Source organism: Mobula hypostoma, chromosome 7, assembly GCF_963921235.1.
Source record: "Mobula hypostoma chromosome 7, sMobHyp1.1, whole genome shotgun sequence".
Taxonomy (NCBI): domain Eukaryota; kingdom Metazoa; phylum Chordata; class Chondrichthyes; order Myliobatiformes; family Myliobatidae; genus Mobula; species Mobula hypostoma.
Genome location: NC_086103.1, coordinates 72,806,212 through 72,832,250, shown reverse-complemented (window position 1 = coordinate 72,832,250; position 26,039 = coordinate 72,806,212). Strand labels below are relative to the sequence as shown.

The 26,039-nt window shown below is 41.5% G+C and overlaps 1 protein-coding gene across 1 annotated transcript; it reads right to left on the bottom strand.

Moving 5' to 3' along the window:
- LOC134348951 (T-cell immunoglobulin and mucin domain-containing protein 4-like) lies at positions 1-26,039 on the bottom strand. The gene is made up of 6 exons (XM_063052755.1): positions 25,988-26,039; positions 25,144-25,491; positions 11,492-11,575; positions 6,380-6,438; positions 3,217-3,325; positions 1-137 (listed from the first exon to the last, which is right to left on the bottom strand). Exons 1-6 carry the CDS (start codon positions 26,037-26,039, stop codon positions 61-63), a joined length of 729 nt encoding a protein of 242 aa, XP_062908825.1. The 3' UTR covers positions 1-60.

Below are 26,039 nucleotides of genomic sequence, written 5' to 3'. Positions count from 1 at the left end.
ATTTCAGTCAACATATGCAGTCAATCTTTGGTTCACTATGGGAAGGCCTTCCCATGGACATCAAAGTGATTGCTGCAAGGGTGTGGAGTCTCTCACGGGCTTGGTGCTGCTCCTGTTCTGACAGATGGAGGATGTGCCTGAGTGACACAAAAATGCAGAACACTGATGAGTGAACCTTAGATGCTGTACTTGAACTACACAGACTGCAGTTCGTGGTGATATAATGAGCAAATACTTCACTTTTGCATAATAAGGGAAACATCTTTATCAAAATTGTTCTTTCTTTGCATATTTACCAGTGAATCTGAAGAAAGAATGTAATGTTGTGCAATCCACTCACTGACTGATGTTCATTTGTAATCAAATTGAAGTAAACCTCAATAAGTAGAAAAATGAATTTTTTCCACTCAAATTACATACCAGAGTAGTCTCAGTGACTGTCAGAATGCCATGTTGGTTCTATAAAAAAAGACCATTAGACCATAAGACATGGAAGCAGAATTTGGCTATTTGGTCCATCGAGTCAGCTTCGCCATTCAATCATGTCTGATCTATTTTCCCTTCCTCAGCCACACTCCCCACCCTTCTTCCTGTAGTCTTTGATGCTGTGGCCAATCAAGAACCTATCAAGCTTTGTTTTAAATACACCCAACGACCTGGTCTCCAAAGCTGCCTGTAGTAATAAATTCCACAAATTCACCACCCTCTGGCTAAAGAAATTTCTCCACATCTCTGCTTTAAATGGATGCCCCTCTATCATGAGGCTGTGCCCTCTTGTCCTAAACTCCCCCGCCATTGGAAACATCCTTTCCACATCTAATCTGTCTAGGCCTTTCAACATTCGAAAGGTTTCAATGAGATCCCTCCTCATCCTTCTAAATTCCAGCAAGTACAGACCCAGAGCTATCAAACATTCCTCATATGATAATCCTTTCATTCCCTGAGTCATCCTTGTGAACCTCCTCTGAACCCTCTCCAATGCCAGCACATATTTTCTTAGATGAGGAGCTCAAAACTGTCCACAATACTCAAGGTGAGGCCTCTCCAGTGCCTTATAAAGCCTCAGCATCACATCCCTGCTCTTGTATTCCAGACCACTTGAAAAAAATGTTATCATTGCATTTGCCTTCCTCACCACCAACTCAACCTGCAAGTTAACCTTTAGGGTATTCTGCCCAAGGACTCCCAAGTCCCTTTGCAGCTCAGATTTTGGGATTTTCTCCCCATTTAGGAAAGAGTCTGCATATTTACTTCTAACATAGTGCATGACCATGCATTTTCCAACATTGTATTTCATTCGCCACTTCCTTGCCCATTCTCCTAATCTGTCTAAGTCCTTCTACAGCCTTCCTGCTACCTCAACACTACCTGCCCCTCCACCAATCTTCATATCATCTGCAAACTTGGCAACAAAGCTATGTATTCCATCATCTAAATCATCGTTATGCAGCATAAAAAGAAGCAGTCCCAACACCAAACCCTGCAGAAAACCAGTAGCCACTGGCAGCCAACCAGAAAAGGATCCTTTTATTCCCACTCACTGCCTCCTACCAATCAGCCAATGCTCTAACCTTGCCAGTAACTTTCCTGTAATGCCATGGTTTCTTAATATGGTAAGCAGTCTCATGTGTGGCACCTTGTCAAAAGCCTTCTGAAAGTCCAAATATACAACATCCACTGCATCCCCTTTATCTATCCTATGAGTAATCTCTTCAAAGAATTCCAACATATCCATCAGGCAAGATTTTCCCTTAAGGAAACCATGCTCACTTTGTCCTATCTTGTCCTGTGTCACCAAGTACCCTATAACCTCATCTTTACCAATTGACTCCAACATCTTCCCAACCACTGAGGTCAGGATAACTGGTCTATGATTTCCCCTCTGCTGCTTTTTCCTTTTTTAAAGAGTGGTGTGACATTTGCAATTTTCCAGTCCTCTGGCACCATGCCAGAGTCCAATGATTTTTGAAAGATCATCAATATTTCCTCCACAATCTCTACTGCTACCTCTTTCAGAACCCTAGGTTGCAGTTTATCTGGTCTGGGTGACTTATGTACCCTTAAGTCTTTCAGCTTTTTGTCCACCTTCTCCTTTGTAATAATAACTGCACTCACTTCTCTTCCCTCTCACCCTTCAACACCTAGCACACTGCTAGTGTATTCCACAGTGAAGACTGATGGAAAACACTCATTCAGTTCATCTGCTACCTCCTTGTCCCATGTTAGTATTTTTCCAGCCTCATTTTCTAGCGGCCCTATATCCACTCTCTTCTGTCTTTTATTTTTAACATACTTGAAAAAGCTTTTACTATCCACTTTGATATTGTTTGCCATCTTGCTTTCATATTTCATCTTTTCCATCCTGCTGATTCTTTTAGTTGCTCTCTGAAGGGTTTTAAAAGCTTCCCAATCCTCTATCTTCTCACTATTTTTTTCTTTGTTGCCCGCTCTTTTGCTTACATTAGATTTGACTTCCCTTGTAAGCCATGGTTGTATGAAATAACACTGTAGTCAATTATCATTGAAGAATGAATGTTGGAGATGTGAGATGGGTCTCAGTGTCTGGGGGAAAGGAGGTGGCTTCAGATTCTCTAAGATTGTCTGAAAGTGTATCAGTCCAGTCAGAAGATGGTGGATGGTTAGATGCATGGGGAGATGCATTGGTTCAGCTCCTCTCTCTTCAAACAGTTGTAAATAGAATGTCATTCTTTCATTTTTCAGATCTCTTTTGCCCGCAATGATTGTTCAATGCTTCTACTTTCTTGTCTGTTCTGTTGTGTTTCCCATGCATATTAATGAATTGGAAGGAAATGTGGATGGGATGATTGGTAAACCATGCCGTGTCTCTGGGAACTGTGAAGGAAGAGCGAAACTTGAATGTGTAAGTTCATAGTTCCCTAAAAGTGTGAACACAGGTGGACAGAGAGGAGACAAATGTGTGTAGCAGGACAACTATACATTATGACCAGAGAATAAAGGAAATGGGAATAAGCTGTTTACAAGTTTCACACAGATACCGGGAGTACTTTATTGAGTAGAGCCCTGGTCCTATCTACACTGAAGGAAACATGAGAGTCACATATCTAACCTTCATAATTACTTTGCTCAAATAAAGCATTTTACTTCAAATAAATATCATCATCACATGTGAAGAGCAACTTTACATAAATATCTTAACAAAATGTTTTGAATATTAAATATTAATTTGTCACTTACGTTTCCACTTGCAAAGCAGCACAGTGACGGAAAGAAAAGAGACGAAAACTGAGACACGAGCGGTCCAGCAAAGCAGAAAAATCAGGTTGTTTACACGCTCACCAGGAACCTGAAACAGAGAACAAGACCTATTTTCTCAGCTTTAAATTTAAAATGAGCGGATTGCGAGCACTGTATAATGCCGACATGGCTTCCTTAAAGTCTGCATGCACAGCATGGACTGTTGTAAAGAGATATTAAAGATATCCATTAAGATGTCTGTTAGCTGGGGCACAGAATCCCTCAGCACCCGGCAGCTTTGTATGGATTTATCCTGGCTAGGATCCTCCTCAGCTTGGCTGTGGTCACACAGGGTTGTAAAAAGAGATGGAAATGAGCCATTAGGAGAAGGCAATAGTGAACTGTTCACCATGGTAGGGCTGGAAGAACTGATCTTCATTTTCTACTTCTGCTGTAAAATGTTGACAAATAAGAGAACGTGAGACAGCTGGAGCAGTAATATGTTCTGAAATGTAATGGAACCCATCAGAAGCACTTTAGAGATGACCGACATAAATTATCTACAGAAGAGCAGATCTGCTGGATGAATGTTCAGGAAATAGTGGGAAATGTCAGTTGTGCAGGTCAATATCATGGAGAATGTTCCAAGGATGTAAAAACTGTGAGAAAGATGAATTATTTCCCAAGTTAAATCTTATACTGGTATATCCATCCATGTGGCTATCAGCATTATTGATTGTACAATAAACCCTGACACACAAATGAAGTATCTCCATTGCTCAGTCCTCAACACTTCAATTCAACAGATTCACCTCACCTTCATGCACTGAGCCCTGGTGCAAACTCACTGATTACGCATACTAATGCATGGGCATAAAGGGCTCTTTTCCAGTTGGCTGCCTGTGACTACTGGCATTCCAAAGGTTCATTTTATTGTCAGAGTATTCATGTAATACAACTCCGATATTGGTCTTTTCCAGATAGCCATGCAATGTAGAAACCAGTAACAATAACATCACACCGCCAAACCCCTCCCCCGCAAAAACAAACAGCAACAACAGCACCAAACCTCTAACCCCGTCAAACACACAAAAAAGGAGATCGCCAACACAGAAAAAACATCAAGAACATCAGATACCAAATCCCCAACCCCTCCCTCATACAAAAACCAACACATTGTCCACCCAGAACCCTAACCGGCCAATTAGCAAGAAGCAAGAAAACATAAAAACCTGAAGGACTGCAAAATAAATTACTGACTAATAATCCCATACATCTCAGAATTTCGAGCATATCCTCCCACCAGAACCGTGAGAGCGACTGCTTGAACTCAGTCCCTCCATGTAGAGTGACCACCGCGCCACTGACCTGTGGCCTTCTGACCACTGCACTGCTGATCTGAGGCCTTCCGAATGCTGCTGAGCTGGCTACCAACCACTGTCAATCCATGGCCTCCATGGAGAGCAACCACTGACCTCCTCCACATTCACTATGATACTTCAATCTCCCTCAATGCTTCAAAATGGAGTTGATTATGGCCCCTCTCTGGTCTCCTGCATGAGGTAACCTGTGCTCAGGGTACTATTTGAGGATTGCAACATGCCAGATAACCTGATCGAGCTCCAAACAGCCCATCACAGGCTCTAACAGTCTCCAAAACAATCAAGACAGAAACAAAGGGTTGAGAGGGTTTGATGTCTTTTCTTTTAACAACACCTATGGTTTTTCTGTATTTTGTGGCTATCTGGAGAAGACGAATATCAGAGTTGTATTGTACATGTCTACTTTGACAATAAAATAACCTTTGGAATGCCAGAACTTTGAAAGTTCTACTTCTTTGTAGAACAAGTTAAATAATTGAAGAGATTGGCTACCTGCAAGATGTTGCTTGAGAAGCCACTGTTTGCTGGCATCATCTTGACTGGAAGTGTTGGGTGCAAAGAGACATGAGAGTCCTAATGTAGGATTCCATAGATTTTAGCTTTCAGTTTGAGTTAGTGATGAGGAAAGAAATATAATGTTAGCAATTATTTCGAGTGAACTGGAATATAAAGCAAGGATGTAATGCTGAGGCTTGATAAGGTGTTTGTCAACATATTTGGAATCTTTTGGGCACTTTTGGGCCTCATATCTAAGGAAATACGTGTCGACATTAGAGAGAGTCCAGAGGAGGTTTATGAGAATGACCTGGGAATGCAAGGCTTGATGTATGAGGAACGTTTGATGGCTCTGGGTCTGTAATTGCTGCAAGTTTAGAAGAATAAGTTGAGATCTCATTAAAACCCACTGAATATCGGAAGGGTCTGAATAGAGTGGAAATGGAGAGGATGTTTCCAGTAGTGAAAGAGTTTTGGACAAGAAGGGGACAACATCAGAATAAAAAGGACATCCCTTTAGAATAGAGATTAGTGGGAATATTTTTAGCTGTAGGGTGGTGAATCTGTGGAATTCATTGTCAGAGATGGTATATATTAAATATATATATAAATATATACATTTAAAGTGGAGGTTAATATATTCTTGATTAGTAAGGGTGCAAGAGGCTGCAGACTTAAGGGGCCAAATTCTAATTCTGCTCCTGTCCTCCTCCTCTTGTTATGGTCTTATGGTCTCCCCTCCCTTCACCATGACCCAAACAGAGTTCTGCTTTCACTTCAGAACAATCTCTTCAATTATTTAACTTTTTCTATGAAAGGTGTTGGTTCGTGGCCAAGTGGTTAAGACGTGGGTCTAGTGATCTGAAGGTCACTAGTTTGAGCCTCAGCTGAAGCAACGTGTTGTGTCCTTGAGCAAGGCACTTAACCACACATTGCTCTGCGATGACACCGGTGCCAAGCTGTATGGGTCCTAGTGCCCTTCCCTTGGACAACATCGGTGGCGTGGAGAGGGGAGACGCAGCATGGGCAACTGTCCGTCTTCCATACAACCTTGCTTAGGCATGCGCCCTGGAAACCTTCCAAGGCACAAATCCATGGTCTCACGAGACTAACAGATGTCTATGTGTATGTTAAAGATCTGGCATTCCAAAGATTATTTTATTGTCAAAGTATGCATGTACAATACAACTCTGGAACAAGCAATGCAGAAAAAGATAACCTTGTCCTCTCAGTGAAATTTTATGATTAATAACACTTATCTTCTGGATAAAAAGGTATTTACTCACAGGTAAATGTGGAGTTGAACTGGAATCTCTGGGAGATGTAAACGGAGAGGTTGTAAGATCTGTAATGACAGTTGTAAGAATGAAATGTGCAGAAATCAGAACAAGATGGTATCGAGTGTAAAAACAGTCTTACCCAGATATTGAGATAATTTGCCAAAACTTCCAGACCCATGTTTCAGAACATAGAACAGTACAGCACATAAACAGGCTCTTCAACTCATAATGTAGTCCCAAACCAAATAATTTAGTAATAAAATGGCCAACTAAACTAAACCCTCATGCCTACTACTGGCTACAAATTAGTGGACTTGGATGAATCAAAGACAGGAGAAGTAGACAAACCAATTGTCATTATTTCCCCCCCACCCAATTTATGAACTCTGAACTGAGTCTTGCTCTGTGGTAATTTAATCAGATCAATTGAATGTGGACACAAGGAGCTTCAGCTAATGACCTGCTAAACCTGAGACCATTCTCAGATGGGTAGCTATTTATTATGTAAAGTGGTAGATTTACCAGAGAAGTGATGTTTGGGTTACCTAGTTTAACTGGTTTGGACCAGTCAGAGTTGAAAGACACAAATGCATAAGGCTGGGGTGGACAAAAACATGAAACAATGTTGGTTATAACCCTGGACTAGAACCAGTAAGAAGATGACCCAGGTGGGCCACGTGACCTTGAGCCAATGGATGGAGATCCACCAGTTCAACTGATGAGGTACACTATAAAAGTCAGGCGATTCAAACACATTACAGCGATAACTCTCCAGCAAACAGAGATCAACAATTGCAGATGAGACGGATCCCACGGACATGTGGAGATCAGGACCGTGAGGAGCGCCTGGCCAGCATAGACTCCTTTTGCTGGTAGTACCTTTTCCGTTCACTGACTGTTCATGGAGGCTGTGGGAATTCTGGTGGATGTGCAGACAAGTAGTTAGCTCGTGAACCCACATGCTTTTTAGTTTAGACAATAAAGGTTATTTGTAGGTAAATAGAGATTCTTTCTGATCATTGTTACAATGGATGATTCTTATAACAAGGTCCCTCAACACACAATGTAGTGGCAAAACAAATAAATTAAGCATATTCCTATCCTTCTCTCAACGAAGTCTCTGCAATGGTCAGAACATCATAATTCCATGTACTGATCCATGCTCCAGTTCATCATCTTTATCCATAATACCCCTAGCATTTAATTACACACACGTCAAACTATCTGTTGCATCTGCCTATTACTTTTCTCCTACCTGTTTTTACTGGCCCTGGCATCTACCTTCCTCTGCATCCCTCCACTTTCTGACCTGGTGTTCCGGTTCCAATCCCCGGCCAAACTAATTTAAGCCATCCTGAGTAGCACTGGCAAACCTCCTGGCCAAGAAATTGGTTCTCCTCCAGTTTAGGTGCCTCATGTCCTTTACGTTCAGGTCACCCCTGGTCCAGAAGAGGTTCCAAATGATCCAAGAACCTGAAACCCTGCCCCTGCACTAGCTCCATAGCCATTCATTCATCTGTACTATCATCCTATTCCTGCTCTAACTAGCAGGTGAAACAGGGATTAATCCAGAAATTATTGCCTTGGAGGTCCTGCTCTTCAGCCTTTTTCCTATCTCTCTATACATAATTCCTAGGGAATCAATTTTCCTTGGGCTTCTGCATTCCACTAATTTGGTCAGATATTACCAGTAAGTCAAGGAGTCTGTTACATCCTTTACCTCTGAGTTCAGTGCTTTTCCCCAGGAGAGATTGAAATAAGTAATGAGAATGTTCCAAGGTGAGGATTAGAGTCAAGTCCTAGTGAAAATGCATTCTGTTATTAACGAGCCGTTGACATTATCATGGTAACTCATGGGTACTACAGGGATCACTATTACATTGTACATTTTATATTGTAGCATCCTGCCACTTTTACCCAGCGCATTATCCATACTACATGTACAGCAATTAACAACAAAGACAGAATCAGTATTCCTTATGTTACTTCATATGTTTTCAGCAGGCAGAAGAGCACTATTCATTCAATCAAAGCAATATAATCTCTCCAAACAAATGTTCCCCATGTAAATGAAGGAAACTCAAGCACCTGGGGAACCGAGGTGACCTTCTCATATGGAACATCGGAGCTCAGGGTTGAACCTGGGTCACAGGATCTGTGGGACAGTTACAGAAACTGCTACACTGTTGCACCACCATTGATGAGACAGAAACATGGAATATTGAACTGCTTGCTGTCCAAAACCAGAAGATTCAAGTTCATTTTCCGATCATTAAACAGTCCAAGAATCTCCACACGGCAGCAATACCAGCCACTAACTCCTCTCTGTAGATCACTTGTAGTGTGTGATACATCTCCTTCCCCAATTCTACCACCAAGATAATAGCCTTGGGATGTTACTCTGTCCCCATTCGTTCTAACCAGTAACAGTCCAGTGTTACAGATAACACTGTCTGGCACAGGAAGAGGGAGCACAACCACAGTCTGAAATCTTGTCCCTACACTGAGAAACAGATCGAATTACTAGCAGGGCAGGATCTGAGGAATGCTATAGAAAATTTCTAACTATTCACTGGGATGTTAGCTGCTTACACCTCCCCCACTTCTCAAATTTGTCCTCAGACAGGTGGTGGCAATCAGCTTTCTTCAGTCCCGGCCTTTCCATAATAGACTTGATACAGTTGACTCCTTGTGGTGCTATTTCAGTGCTAATCTGTCACCAAAAGCTGACCTTCACCAGGCATTTGAGATATTAACTGCTGCCATCACCAAGCAAGAAATTGTCCACCCCAATCATCGTCCGGAATTTCAATCAGGCTTATTTGAAGAAATCTCCACCCAGTTATCGTCAGCATTTAACCTGCAGCACCAGGGGTCCCAACCACTGCTACACCTCAATTAGGAAAGCCTACTGTTCCATGCCTAGACTACATTTTGAGAAATCTGATCACTTGGTTGTCCTTCTCCTACCTGCATACAGGCAGATTCTAAAGATCAAAGCTCCAGTGATGAGCACAACAAAGAGGTGGCTGCAGGAGGCAAAGTTGTGGCTATGGGATTGCTTCAAGTCAGTGGACTGGGCCATGTTCAAGGACTCATCAAAAGATCTGAATGAATACACCACTGTGGTGACGGAGTTTATTAAAACAATTGTAGATGGGCATGTCCCCATAAAATCATTTAGAGTTTTCCCCAACCAGAAGTGCTGGATGAACTTTTTGCTCCCCGGTCTGCTGAGGGCTACTGTAGATCAGTGTCACTCAGGTATGGTAGCCTAATAAGATACAAGGTGCACAGTTACAAGCTCTGGAAAGCCATCTCACATGCGAAGTGGCAAACTGGATCAAGCATGAGTCACTGGGGGATGCTCGACAGCTACAGCAGGGCTTGAATGCTATTATATCTTACACAGTGAAACCAAGTGACATAGGTGACAAAGCAATGCACACAAAATGTTGGAGGAATGCAGCAGGTCGGGCAGCATCAATGGAAATACACGAACAGTTGACATTTCGGCCCAGGCCCTTCTTCAGGGCTCAGAGATGACAACACGGTTTCATTCCCAGATGAGCTCAATGCCTTCTGTACTTGCTTTGGTTCTCAAAGAATTGAGGAAACTTCACAAACTCCCACAGCCCCCGATGACCCTGTGATTTCAGTTTCTGAAGCAGACATGAGAGTGTCCTGAAGGAGGGTGAACCCACAAAAAGCATCTGACCCAGAGGGGGTACCTGGCCAAGTACTAATTGCCTGTGCTAATCAACGGACTGGATATCTTTCAACCCTTGCTTGAACAGTCTGAGGTACGCAACTGCTTCAAGAAGGCTTCAATTATATTGTTGCCTCAGAAGATTGTGGTAACCTGACTGAATAGCTAACAACCAGCAGCACTTACATCCACTGTGATGAAGTACTTTGAGAGGTTGGTGATGAAACGTATCATCTCCTGCCTGACAGGCTAACTGGATTTGCTCCAATTAGCTTTCCATGTCATTCTCCACAATAAATACTGACAGAAAACACTGTATGTATTCCTTCAGGGTCTTGAATGTGACCCGACATTACCTAATTATATGATCTGTATGATCGGTATGCAAAATAAGCATTTCACTGTAAAAACACATGTGACAACAAATAAACCGATACCAATTCTAATGAAGACCTCGCCCATTTACCATGACTCAGAATTTAGATTACCACAGTGATCCATGAAAGGATGATTCTTCCTCCAGTTGCTTTTTCATTCTTAGTATACTTGTGGAATCTTTGATAATCTCCTCTATTTTATCAGCCAGAGGTATCTTGTAGCCCCCTTCTAATTTCATTCCCCAGTGTTCTCCTACATCCAATATTATAATTGCTTGAAGTAAGCTGCCTATACCTATCACTTGCCTCCTTCTTTTTTTTGGACCAGATCTTCCATATCCATTATCACCGGGTTCTCTAATTTCACCAGCCTTGCACATCACCGTAACAGGAACATGCTGGTGCTGAAGTCTTCCTGTCGCACAGTTAAGTTCCTCCCACTTGCCAGATGTCCCCTTACCTGCAAGCAGCCTCTACCAATCAACTTTTAAGAATTCCTGTCTGATGCTATCAGAATAAGCCTGACCCCAGTTTACGACATTATATTGAATCATATCAAAAGCTAATATAATTATGGTCACTGATCACAAAGTGCTCCCCCACCACTGAACAAATCAACCACTTGCCCACCTCATTTCCTAAGAAGATGTCAAGTCTAGCCCCTTCTCTAGAAAGGGAAGGAAATGTTTTACCTATATGTGGTTTTTGAGGAGGTGTTAGGTTAATTAATGAGAGTGGATGCTGTTGACTTCAATTTTAGTAAAGCGAATGACAAGGTACTTCAGAGTAGGCTGATCTAGAAGATTAAGGACCATGGGATCGACAGAGACCTGGCCAGAGAATACTTTATCTAAGTTAAAGTCACCATAATTGTTAATGTTCTACACATGAACATTTAAATTGAAAGCAATTTCGAGGCCTCCTTGTCCACTTTGAAGATTGATAGTTAAATTGTGCAGTTTACACAAATAAAGAAGCATTAATATCATTGTTTAGAAGATAAATTGTAATGCCTGGAAGATGCAGACTGACCCTGGTAAGTAAATGGAACAATGTCATTTCCATGGTCTGTAGACAAGGACTCAATTGTGGGTGAAGCAGATGTTGTGCTGGTTCCTGTAACAGAAGAAAAGTTAATTTACTTTCATGTCAGTGAACTCATTCATTTTTCTCAATCAATGACTCACGTAGAACTGAATGAGGGCTGGGTTAGATCTGGAGAACCAGTAAGTGTGATGGATATGCAGGTTCAAAGTGCCTTTCTCATTCCCACAATTAGGCAAAAAAAAAACATTGAATTTGCGCTGATGCACAGGAATGCTCTTGTTACAGAAATAAAACAGTGAAGTAAACAGATTGTCTTTGAATTGGGAGTCAGTAAGTGCTGGGTCAATTGCATTTCTACGGAGGACCCAGTTATTTACACTCTATTGGCGAGGATGAGTGAAAAATGGCAATGTGCTACGGGTGGCTTACAAAACTTCAAAATATACTTCTTCTGAATGACTCTCACTGCAGTCCGTAGACTGTAATTTCCCTTTAACATCATGTTGAACCATCTAGAAGACTGAGTCGTTTCACAATCTTCTGAAGGACTCAGCGGACTTAACTCTCAAGCAAACAGGTATGGCATCCTTAAGCAGACAAAGGTAGATCGCCATGGTTGGAAGAGAGGGAGGAGGGGAAGACTCTAAGCTAGAGTGAAAAATCAGGGCATGAAATTTACTCTACACAGTATATTGTTAGCAAATGTACAGTCGATGGAGAACAAGATTGAGGACCTAAGGGTAAGATTACTGTATCAGAGGGAAATGAGGAATTGTCACATTCTCTGTTTCATGGAGACAAGGCTTACTTCAGACATACTGGATAAATCTGTGAGACCCAATGACTTCTCAATACACAGGATGGACTGGACTACTGATTCAGAGAAGGCAATAGATGGGGGCCTGTGTTTCATAATAAACTCTTTGTGGTGCTTGGACACAATGGTCTTGTCGGACTCTTATTCCCCTGACCTGGAACATCTAAGATCCCTTAAATGTTGAAATTGAGCTTGCATACACAACTTGTACTATCATCTCATTCCACACTCTCACGGCCATCTGGGTGAAGATGTTTCCCCTCATGTTCTCCTTAGAATTTTCACCTTTCACACTTAACCCATGTCCCAACCAACCTCAGGTGAAAAAGCCTGCTTGAATTAACCCTATCTATACCTCTCAGAATCCTGTATACCTCTATCCAATCTCCTCTTGATCTTCTATATTCTAGGAAATAAAGTCCTAACCTGTTCAATCTTTCCTTATAACTCAGGTCCTCCAGGTATAGCAACATCTTTGAAAATTTTCTCTGCACTCTTTCAATCTTGTTTATATATTTCCTATAGGCAAGTGACCAAAACTGCACACAATACTCAAAATTAGGCCTCACTGACATCTTATGCAATTTCAACATAACATTGATTTTTGGAGGCCAATGTGCAAAAGCTTTCTTTATGGCCCTATCTACCCATGACAGCACTTACAATGAATTACGGACCTGTATTTGCAGATCCCTTTTGTTCTACCACAATCCTCATTGCTCCACCAGTCACTGTGTAAGATTGGTCCTGCCAAAGTGCAAAACCTCACACTTGTCTGCATTAAATTCCATCTTCAGTGGAAAGTCTCTTGTTGCTTGTTACAAATTTCCATACTATTCTCACTTTCATAAGAACCATCTGGTTTATATCTGCTTTTCCTCACAAAATATAACACGTCACACTTCTGAGCATCTATCGCCCATTCCTCCATCCAGTTCCTGATGTCCATTATTGTCTACTTCATGATTCTCAATGCAGCCAAGTTTTACACCATCTGTATATTTTGAAAATATGATCTATTCTTTCCCTCACCGTTTGCGCTACTTAATTAAATGTTTTATATATACTTACTGTAATTTACAGTTTTTATTTCTTATTTACTATCTTTTATATTATATTAACCATGCTGAAAATCCTATAATTGAGTGTAGAGTAATAAAGCATGGAAATAGGCCCATGTCATTCATGCCAACCAAGATGAGCACCTAAGCTACTCGTACTTGCAAATGTAGCACATTATGAAATGCTCAGTGATAATTCGACCTCTTGAAAAACTGTGTCACATTAATTAGACACCATTAGTCTTTAACAAAGACACACCGGATGTTTCTAAACAATCCACACTTGTCCCAGTGATTACTGATTCTGTACCTTTTCCAACACTTTCTCCATTTCAAAGCTAAGATACTTCTCATTTTCTTTAAGATGACTGATTTATTGTCTCCAGGTTTTGCACAGCTGTAGAAAAAGCTACTTTGGGTGATTTTTGATTAAATTGTTACAATGTCTGGAGTTGGTCACACAATCTGATAAAGACCAAATGGTCTCAATAACCTAAAAAATGGATTTTAGCCTAAAACTTGTGATTGAGACAATATTTTCTGTTTCTTTTACACTAATGCTGAATATCCTTGGATGGTCAGTTAGGGAATGCACATCCTATGTTGAACATGCATCTATTCCAACTTTTGCTAAACGTGTGAGATTAATAAACCATTTTCTCCCTACAGACTCGCTTTCTGCTACAATTCTCTTGGACAATTTACAACAGGGTGTGGATCTTCTGCACTGGATTTCTCTTACCCATTGCCAGTGTATTGTTTCTCACTTCTATAAACAACAAATGGGACAATGAGGAGTATTATTTGAAAAGCCACAGGCAATCACAAAGAACATTCTTGCTGGTTTGTTACATGACGTGGAACTCTGTCACTCTGAGTAAGTTTAAAATCAGGATCAATGACAAAAGCATTTGCACCACTCAAGTCATTGGAAACATTACTGGAATCAACATGTCATTGCAAATGAAATACCTGATAATTAAAATGTGACAGAAAATTTAACGAACTTAGGCAGGCAAATGTCAACAATTTAGTTTGTGTTTAAAATCTCTCAACTACAGTCATATAGTGCTTGTTTCAGAATCTCTAGTATACCTGCCTATCTGCAGTCCACAATAAATGCAAGGCAACCTTTAAAATTCCCAATATAGAAACAGTTATTATTGGATCTGTTAAAGCAATTTGTACTGGGAGTAAACTTGTGCTGAGAGATATATAGAAAGAGATAGAGAGAGATAGAGAGAGAGAGATAGATACAAATATATATATATATATATAGAGAGAGAGAGAGAGAGAGAAAGAGATAGAGGGAGAGATAGAGAGAGAGAGAGAGAGAGAGAGAGAGAGAGATAGCGAAAGGGATAGAGACAGATAGAGATAGAGAAAGATAGAGATTGAGGAAGAAAGAAAGAAGGCAAGCAGAATAGGCCCCATTTATTCCCACTCTTATTCTCCTGCCAATCAGTTAATTCTCTTTCCATGCTAGTATCAGTGTCAGTGGCTGTATTTCAGGTTCAAATTCAATTGTCATTCAACTGTGCACACATATAGAGCCAAATAAAGAAGCATTCCTCCAGAGCCACGTGGCAAAACACAGTTCCAATAGTCACACACATCACACAGCACGTATAAGACATATACAGTAGTTATGATTTCAGAAAAGTAAACATTCACAAAAAGATAATATAGCCCAAGTCAGTGTCATGGCCTGTAGATTGATGGTTCATGCGATATTGTCGTGGAGCCACGTTTCCACAAGAACAAGCACACAGCAGTTCCTCATCATGAACTAGTGCAGCCACAAACCAAAGCAATCCAGCTTGACTTCCACTGAGTGAACACTAGCGAGAAGCACCAACAGGAGAGCCGGACTTCGGGGGCCAGCTTCAACCCAGCACAAACATTAGTGTGCCCGCCGTATCTCTGCTCTCTCCTACACTGCCTCCTGCGTCACCTCCCCGGGCCAGCTGCAACAGGAGTCATCACAGTACGAGACCTGGTTCACACAACAAGCAAGGCCACGCATCTGCCCTCCTGTTGCTCTCGCTAATGAACCAATGCAGTATTTCACATTATCAATTTCCAGCAGGGACTTGCGATTATAAGAAAAATGTCAGACAATCATTTGCACAGTTTATTGGACCATGCACTGCCTCTGATGCCTTCTTCCCTGTGTGGCTGTAGCAGGTGATGTACAGTATGCAACAAGTCCAGCTCCCCCACTATCCAGCAATTCACTAGTGGGGTAGTCATGCAGTACTCAGTGTTCATAGTGTCCAGTAGTGTCTTATGATCATAAAAAAGACAGAAAGGACAAACAATTACATGATTGGTTCAATCCGAGAGCCGCTGTAACCAAGCGCACTGCCATCTCAATGGAGTTTGAGGAGATTTTCTGTGTCACCAAAGACACTGGCAAATTATGACAGACGTACCACGGACAGCATTCTAACTGGTTACTTCACTATCAGGTATCAATGAACCATAGCATGGATCAGAAAAATCTGCAGAAGGTTGCAAACTCAGCCAGCTTCATTACTGACTCCATCCTCCCCAGCATCAAGGACATCTTCAAAAGCTGATTCCTCATAAAGGCAACATCCATCATTAAGTGGCCCCACCACCCACGGGATGGCCTCATCTCATTGCTACCATCAACAAGGAAGTACAGGAGCTTTAAGACACATACTCAATGGAGGGGAACAGCTTCTTCCCCTCCTCCATCCATGAACACTGCTTCTCTAATTCTGCACTACTTGTTTTATATTATATATATATATATAATATCATCATCATCATCATCAAGTGCCATGCCCAGTTTGAGCTTTGACTGCCATGACCCACACACTCCTGTTTCGGGTCAAGTGGATCAATTCATTGGTATTCATTTCCAGTTCTCTGGCTGCTGTCCTCATCATCATTTGTCTTTGTCTTCCTCTTGCTTTCTTTCCTTCAATCTTTCCCATAATTACCATGCATTTTAACTCCTCTTTCCTAATCACATGTCCAATGAAGTTACGTTGTCTTTTCATGATCTCATACATTACTTCTCTTTTTGTGTATGTTCTGTTCATGACATCCTCGTTAGATATTCGTTTTGTCCATGATATTCTTTGCATCCTCCTCAAAAACCACACCTCTGCTGCTACAATTCATTTCCTCATGTTACAAGACATTGTCCAACATTCTGAGCCATATAACATAACTGGATAAATGTAACATTTCAGTAGTACTCTGAGGCAGGTTGTCATGCCTAGTTTAGTATTGGTAAGTATACACTTCATTCTCGTTAAGGTGTCTTTTTCCATCCCTATTCTTCTTTTGATGTCCAAGTCGCACCTGCCATCTGATGTCACCCAGCTTCCCAAGTAGCCAAAGTTCTGTACTTGTTTTATGTCTTCCCCATTTATTCTCAGCTTGCGGATAGGATTCTCCTTCTTTTTGGATATCACCATACATTCTGTCTTTTTGCGATTGATAGACCCATTTTTGCACTTTCTTCAACAATTGTATCAATTAAGTTTTGTAGTTCTTCCTCCGTACTTGCAATTAACACAGCGTCATCTGTATATCTGAAATTATTGATGTTTTCACCACCAACTTTGATTCCCAAGATGTCTCATTTTTTGTAATATTGTTTTACTGTACACATTAGATAAATCAGGGGAGAAAACACACCCTTGCCTAATGCCCCTCTTGATTTTTGTAAACTGACTCACTTCTACATCTATTCTTACAGTGGCAGTTTGTTCCCAGTACAGATTTCTGATTAGGCGGAGATCTTTCGAATATAGATCTAGAGTTTTCTGTAATATTTCAAATAACTCACTGTGCTTCACTTTATCAAATGCTTTTGTGTAGTTGATAAAACAAAGAAACAAATCTTTCTGCACTTGAATTGCTAGTTCTGATAGTATCCTTAACATCAATATTACGTTTCTTGTACCTTTGTCTTTCACAAAACCACATTGTTCCTTACCTATTTCGGCTTGTATCTTACTTTTAGCTCTTGTCATCAAAATTCGTAGAAGTATCTTGGTGATATGACTCATTAAACTTATGGTCCTATGTAATTCACATTCTATTGCTCCAGCTTTCTTAGGAAGAGTGATAAATACTGATTTTTTAATCTCTTCTGGTATTATTATTATACATGTAAGTTGCAAATATTCTTACTGCTTATTTCTCACCAACTGTCAGTAACTGTAACAGTTCTGCTCCCCTCACTTGTGCTCTCATTCCTCTCCTCATATCAGCGGCAAGGACAGTGACATCACCTTCCATGCCCCCACCCCACCAGCTTCTACATCCATCCTGGGTCATTTACCCCATCATCAATATGTTGCCAATAGGACCTAACATTTTTCTCATCTCTCCAGGTGTACATCCTCTCTATAGTTACCAGGCTCAATATACTGCCTCCATCTCTACACAGTCCACCTCTTACAACTACCAATGCAGCTTCTGCAATGCAACGTCTGCCCAAGTACTGCTTCCCATCACCATTTGTACTTCTTCCACAATGGTATGTTAAATTTAGTTCTCACAATATGTTCTTCTCCATATTGGAAAGAACTCTAACTACAGATTTCTGAGTGTTTGCAAGAGAAAGAGGAAAGTACCAGATAATATAAATAGATATACAGTAGATGGCAATTGTAGATTTTTAATTTGATTAATTATTGGTCAGGAATGGAGACAATTTCTTGTTATTGAAAATAACACCTTGGGATGTTTTTATTCCAGTTCTGAGAGCTACATAGTCATGAGGTGACTTCTAATCTAAAATACAAATTGGATTATTAGTCAATGTCCAAGCCTGATTTGACATCAGCTTGACCAACATGGACCTCAGTATACATCACCATATTTTCAACATGTCAATCAACTAGAATTAATGAATCTCTCCATGTTATTTAAACACCTTGAGAATGCCACGTGACAATCTCAGATGTGCTGCACCAGAAAAGATTCACCCACACCGGAATGTTCAGCTGCTGTGTGAACACACAGGGTGCATTCTGATGCTCAGTGCCCCAGATCCAGGCTGTAGATATACAGTATATTCACTCTGTGTCAGATTGCTGTGCCTTCGATTTATGAGAAACAAGGATAAGTAAGCAGTTTCTCGACAAGGACAGTAACTGTCTGAACACCGGGTGGTCAAAGGGCAGTTCAGATATTGTTATGATAGCACCCGACCACACGAGCTTCTGGGGTTTGGACACGCTGACTCTCCAGAATATTGATTGCTGATACACTCTTTAAAGACTCAGACCTGATCTGCTAACTGGCGGCTATGTCTTGATTCTAGTCTCTGATACTCCAGTACTTGGATGCTAACCATCCTCGTCAAGGTCTCTCATCACAGATATATTCTGACCAAGTGGGCCACTGACGTGTTCAAGCAATGAATCTATCATGAAGCCTCCAAATACATTGAGCATTCATTCCATTGAAGAGTGAGGGAAGGGTGGTGTGAATTGCTGTCTGTGACTCCAGTTATTCATTGTTCTCTCTCTATGGCGAGTATGTTCTTTCATTGTTTAGAAACCAAAACTCTCCACTACCTTCCCAGAGCACTCTTGCCAATGCTTTGTTAGCTAGCTAAAACCATCACCTCTGCTGTGGCACAGGCCACCAAGAGTAACTTGCTAGAATCCTGTGTCCTGAGCCAGTATTTCAAACCATCCACAGGTGTAGCCATCATGGTGTATCCGTCCTCTCCCACGGATGAGGACTTAGGAGCTTCTGCTGGTGGTTACATAGCTCAGTGTTTTTACAAAATGGATTTGCTGGACCAATGCCAAGACTCTGCACAACTACAACTTTGTTACTCTGAAAGTTCAACACTACCCAATCACAGAGTTTTTATTAAACTCTGCTTTTCCATTATTAGTACTAAAATGGATGATCTCCTATTTTTCTTCATTGTGTTCCATCTGCCAAGACCTTGTCATTTCACTGAGCTTGTTTGTAAAATCCTGTGGGCATGCTTCCACATGGTGATTAAATCAGGATTACTTCTATTTGCATGATGGATTTGTTTACTGTGTTGCAAATGTATGAACAGACACAGCACCATTAATATTGTCACATTAAGATCTTTCCTTATTGGCACAATTTTGATTATTTTCAAGAACAAGAAATTATCACCATTCCTGCCCAAGAATTAATCAAATTAAAAGATCTACAATCATGATCTATATCTGATCATCACCACATCCCTGTCTGTGGAAGAATCTTCCCATTTGTTGCTCAGTGAGAAAGGCACTTTGTAAAATGCACATCTTACTTTTGACTTCAATTGCAAACATTCCCAGTCTGTCCTTATACAAATCTAATCTTCACCTAATCACTTAATCTTAAGGTTCTAAACAGAAACAATTATATTAAAAGCAACTTCAAGGCACACTTGTTAACCTTTATTATTGACAGTGCAGTTTATCTAAATAAAAAGACATTAATATCAGAGATGTAAATAAGCAACATCATATCCATGGTGTGTAATACAGCAATTACTTCTGGTTAACAGAACTGTTGTGCTGGTCTGTGTAACACAAGGAATATTAAACCTATTTTTCTGTTGGTCAACGCTTAGTCAGAAACTGTTATTCACTCACATCAAGCTCAGACAACTTACAGCAAAGGTCAGTGGCAACAGGTCAAAATTGTGTATTTTGACTAGTAGAAGGTCTTTAAGCTGCCACTGTTAGGCACAATAAGAACAAATTGGATTGGGGTTAATATACTACTGTGCATTGGTTAACATAGAAAACGGAGATAGAATAAACAAGTTATCCTTGTCACAAACAAGAGAAAATCTGCAGATGCTGGAATCCAAGCAACAAACACAAAATGCTGGAGGAACTCAACAGGCCAGGCAGCATCTATGGAAAGGGTTTTGGGTCAAAACCCATCACCAGGGTCAATTAGTTTTGTATTCTTTTCCATAGATGATGCCTGGCCTTATCACCAACAGTTTGGACATGGCCCAAGTGCGGAGCGAGAGACACTGAAGCGGGTCGATAATTCAGACAGCAATGCGAACAGTGTTAAAGGGAAAAGAAAACAATAAGTGCCAGGCCAAACAGGGCTGTTAACTAAAACTCTTAAATGGAAAACGAAGCCTACACTGCGGCTGAAAAGAACAACTAAATATTAAATGAAAACCGTTAGTCTTCAGAGTCAGTTGACTCAACAGTCCAATTTCTCAGGCAAGGCCAAATGCAAACAGGCAGCGAAGCATTGCTGTGCTGTGTCCAAGTCTTGACTGCACTATGATGATAAGTGTGGAGTTAAATACAATCACAATGAAATAATTAGCTGACATGTGCATATTCACCAGCACAATTGCCGTATCTACTGCGCTGCCGAATCTGTGGTTGTGACAGGTCTGCTGAGTTCCTCCAGCATTTTGTGTGTGTTGAAGTTATCCTTGCATTGGGAAGCTGCAATTCATTGGTCTCCATTGTAATGGGGCTAGAACCTCTTCTGTTCATAACATAACAATGTCTTAGCTCAAGGACAACATTTCTAAGATTTAATGATGGATCCTCACCTGTCTGTGTGAGATTTACTGAGAATACAAGGAGAAATCAGCAGAAAAGAGAGGTCTACCTAAACAGACAAGCACATGATGAATGGAATATAATGTGTTGAAATGTGACATGATCCACTTCAGTAGGAACATTAGAAAAACAGATTTCTGTTATATGGTGAGTGAATCAACATTGAAACCATCTCGGTGTCTGTGTACATGGTCACTGAAAAATAAGTAAGGCAATAAGAAGATACACAATAAAAAAAACTTGAGTAAAAGAAATAAATGTTCATATATTGATTCTAGGTTTAACAGCCTATTTAAGATTTTTACTGCTATGCTGTAGGTATTTCAATTTAGCAGTTCTGCTTTCAGCTTGTTTGGGTTTGAGCTGAGATAAAGAGCTTTGTTGTTCAGCTTAGGATGTCAGCCAATCAGGATGGTGGAATTGGGAGGGGGTTCTGGAGAACACTGGGCGGAGAAGTCTTTGTTGGTGGGAGCTGGGAGAAGACAGGAGGAAAGATGGCTGAGGATGCCATTCCTATTCCACAAGGTGTTTTGTGCAGATAAATGGCTTCAAGAAGGAAGACCAATACTTGTGAGGGACAGCCCATTTGTTTGAGATGGATTTTGAGTGACGTTAGGAAGGTGCAGTGGGTACATCAAAAACCAAAAGCGTTTGGAAGATTTGAGCTCCACCGTGCATACGTGACTGTTTAACTATAATAGGCCTTTTTTTTGTTTTTTTTTCTTTCCTTTAACAACTGGCTGCTTAAGTTGACATTTTTAAATATACTTCTTTATAAATGTATGCAGTGTATGATCTGTTATTTCTTGCCAATGGCGATTGCCGGGGGCAGCAAATCACAAAGGATTCACACAAACCTTGAAGAGCAAGAGGATAAGATATGAGAGAATAGGACCAATCAAGCGTGACAATGGAAAAGTGTGTATGGAACCGGAGAAAATAGCGGAGGTATTTAATGAATACTTTGCTTCAGTATTCACTATGGAAAAGGATCTTGGTGATTGTAGGGATGACTTGCAGTGGACTGAAAAGCTTGAGAATGTAGATATTAGGAAAGAGGATGTGCTGGAGCTTTTGGAAAGCATCAAGTTGGATAAGTCACTGGGACCAAACAAAACGTACCCCAGTCTACTGTGGGAAGCCAGGGAGGAGATTGCTGAACCTCTGGCAATGATCTTTGCATCATCAATGAGGACGGGAGATGTTCTGAAGGATTGGAGAGTTAGGATGTTGTTCCCTTATTCAAGAAAGGGAGCAGAGATATCCCAAGAAATTATAGGCCAGTGAGTCTTACTTCAGTGGTTGGTAAGCTGATGGAGAAGATCCTGAGAGGCAGGATTTATGAACATTTGGAGAGGCATAACATGATTAGGAGTAGTCAGTATTGCTTTGTCAAAGGTAGGTCGTGCCTTACAAGCCTGATTGAATTTTTTGAGGATGTGACTAAGCACATTGATGAAGGTAGAGCCGTAGATGTAGTGTAGATGGATTTTAGCAAGGCTTTTGATAAGGTACCCCATGCAAGGCTTATTGAGAAAGTAAGGAGGCATGGGATCCAAGGGGACATTGCTTTGTGGATCCAGAACTGGCTTGCCCACAGAAGGCATAGAGTGGTTGTAGATGGGTCATATTCTGCATGGAGTCCGGTGACCAGTGGTGTGCCTCAGGGATCTGTTCTGGGACCCCTACTCTTTGTGATTTTTATAAATGACCTAGACGAGGAAGTGGAGGGATGGTTAGTAAATTTGCTGATGACACAAGAGTTTGGTGTGTTGTAGATAATGTCATACAGGGCTGTCATACAGGATATTGCTAGGATGCAAAACTGGGCTAATAAGTGGCAGATGGAGATCAACCCAGATAAGTAAAAAGGTGGTTCATTTTGGTAGGTCAAATATGATGGCAGAATATAATATTAATGGTAAGACTCTTGGCAGTGTGGAGGATCAGAGGGATCTTGGGGTCCATAGGACACTCAAAACTGCTACGCAGGTTGACTCTGTGGTTAAGAAGGCATATGGTGCATTGGCCTTCATCAATTGTGGGATTGAGTTTAAGAGCCGAGAGGTAATGTTGCAGCTATATAGGACCCTGGTCAGACCTCACTTGGAGTACTGTGGTCAGTTCTGGTCGCCTCACTATAGGAAGGACGTGGAAACCATAGAAAGGGTGCAGAGGAGATTTACAAGGATGTTGCCTGGACTGGGGAGCATGCCTTATGAGAATAGGTTGAGTGAAATCGGCCTTTTCTCCTTGGAGTGATGGAAGATGAGTGGTGACTTGATAGAGGTGTACAAGATAATGAGAAGCATTGATCATGTGGATAGTCAGAGGCTTTTCCCCAGGGCTGAATTGGCTAGCACGAGACAGCATAGTTTTAAGGGGCTTGGACATAGGTACAGAGGAAGTGTCAGGGGTAAGTTTTTTACGCAGAGAGTGGCGAGTGCATGCAATGGGCTGCTGGCCGCGGTGGTGGAGGCGGAAACGATAGGGTCTTTTAAGGGACTCCTGGATGGTTACATGGAGATTAATAGAGGGCTATAGGTAAAGCCTAGGTAGTTCTAAGGTAGGGACATGTTCAGCACAGCTTTGTGGGCGGAAGGGCCTGTATTGTCCTGTATGTTTTTTATGTTTCTATGTTTCTAAACCGGGGTTTGGGTGGGTGAAGCATCCCAACCTCAGGGATTTGGTGGGACCAAAGTCATATACACCCTAGACATACAAAGCCAGAGAAAGGTGGGTTTCTTGCTGTGGGATCCGGTGGCACCTTAGTGAGGGGCTGATGAGCTACATTTCCATAGACACCCAGGAAAAAGGTTTCACATGCAAATATATATTGTTCTTTACCCAGACATTGAGGAGAAGGCAGAGCTTAGAAGAATGAGAGATGAGCTCATTGAAATGCATAAAATTCTGAGAGGGTTTGAAAGAGTAGGTGTCTGAGAAGCGTTGCCTATCAAGAATAGAGATCATCATCTCAAAATAAGGGGTCATTATTCAGGACTGGGATGGAATGAAATTTATGAGGGAACAAAAGGATATATCTGGAGATTTACCAACAGTGTAAAACCAAGTGGGACTGGGAGCACAGAAGAGGATAGGAACAGGCAGCATGGTTATATAGACAAGCCCAGTGAGTGGGCAAGAAAACCTGTCACCTAAGAAAGGTTGCACTTGCCATAGGCAGAGTGCAAAGAAAATTCAGGGTTGGCGGGGTTTCTATATGAAGAGGTATTGAGTAGACTTGAACTGTACTCTCTTCAACTTCAATAAGACATACTAAATCCTTCAAGGACTTGGCAGAACAAAATGCAAGGAAGGTGCTTTTCTAATTGAGGAACCTAGAACTTAAGGAAGGCCAGCCAGGACATACATGAGAAGATCTTTTTGTGGTGGTGAAGCTTTAGGCTGTAGATGCCCATTCTTTGTATTTGTTCAAAACACAGGTCGATAGATGTCTGGACATGGAGTCAAGAGATACAGGACAGTGGTGGAAATGGCGCTGAGGTAGATGATCAACCACATAGATAATGAATGTTGGAACAGCCAGGAATGTCCAATGGACAACTCCTGCTTCTGTTTGTTATGGTCCTATGACAGCAGCATTAACACTGTTATTAACATCCAAAACCCATTGTTTTGTGTTGTATATCTGATGCAACACACAAAACATTCCTCTCCACAGAATCTCAGACAATGCACTCTTTGTCCATATCACATTGTACTGTCCTGCCATTTTCATCCCGCACATTATCCATTCTACTGGATATACAACAGAGTAAACAATAAATCAGTATTGATTATGTTATTTCTTGTGCTCTCAGGGGCAGAAGAGGGCCGTTCAGCCCATCGAGAACATATCATCTGCCCAAGAATCCCATCAGATACATCCCCCATATCTCCCTGGAAACAGCTCCCCACAATTGTCCTGCCGTTACTTTACACTAGAGGCAGATTACACTGACCGATTAACCTACCAAAGAATCATGTAATATTGAATTCCCTACCGTCCAAAACCCGGTCTCAGAGCACCGGAGAAAGCAAGGAAGGACATATGATTTCCGCACACTTAGCAGAGGAGCTCGGGATCGAACCCAGAATCACAGGAGATGTGTGGAAAATACACTAGCATCTACACCGCTATGCCGCCGTTTCTGACACAGAATCATGTAATATTGAGCTGCTTACCGTCCAAAACCCGGAGATTCAAATTCGTTTTCAGATCATTATACAGTCCCGGAATCTCCACACGGCAGCAATACCAGCCGCTATCTTCTCTCTGTAGATCATTGATAGTGAGCGACACATCTCCTGCCGCAATTCTACCACCAAGTTTATATCTCTGGGATGTTACAGAAGTTACTCTGTCTCCATTTGTTCTGATCAGTTCATCTCCACAGTTCATAACATCACACTGTCCCCGGCCCCAGCACATCTCACTTTGGACATATTTTCCGACAGAATAGCGGCATGGCAGTGTGATCGACTGTCCCGTGACTCCTCGCACGTTTGTCCCAGAGACGAAGGCGACTCGACCTGAAACAATGCAGGAAAGAAAGTTACAGATGGCGCTGAATGGGATGATGAAAGAGGGTGTGTCCACAGTTTGAAAACCCGTCCCAGCATTGAGAAACTGATCCATTTTACCTGCTGCGAGGCATCGGGGGAATATTACGGAAAATCCCCAAACTGCCCGGTGGGAATCGAAAGGACATCTCTGATCACAGATCCAGCCTCTCGTTCATTTTCCCACTCACATACCCACTGTGCTCCCAAACTAACTTTCACCTCAATAATCATGGATACACAAGGATCAGGTGTTCGACGGTCCATTCAGATCAGCACTGGTCAGTTCTCCAAGTTCACTCGCCCCGTCAGTTCACCCTTCAATCTTCAAACCCGGCAGACCCGGCACCACTCAGGGTCTAGGCTCCCTGACTCACACACCAGCTCCACCTCAATTACTGTATTCCAAGAAATTGTAACAACAAGATTGAGCAAGCTAATTCAATTCCTGCGTTCAGTAACGTACCTAACAGAAGAAACATTATTGTCAAATGAGCCACAACGCCGGTAACAGCCAT

Bases quoted from the DNA above. Each gene is read 5' to 3' on its own strand.
- LOC134348951 (XM_063052755.1), bottom strand. From the start codon at position 26,039: ATGGCTGTTACCGGCGTTGTGGCTCATTTGACAATAATGTTTCTTCTG. The intron at 11,576-25,143 runs GTAAGCAGCTCA...CTTCTGTTACAG, and splicing joins GAATCTCCGGGTTTTGGACG to GAACCAGCACAACATCTGCT. The intron at 3,326-6,379 runs GTGAGTAAATAC...TCTCTGTTTCAG, and splicing joins GTTCAACTCCACATTTACCT to GTTCCTGGTGAGCGTGTAAA.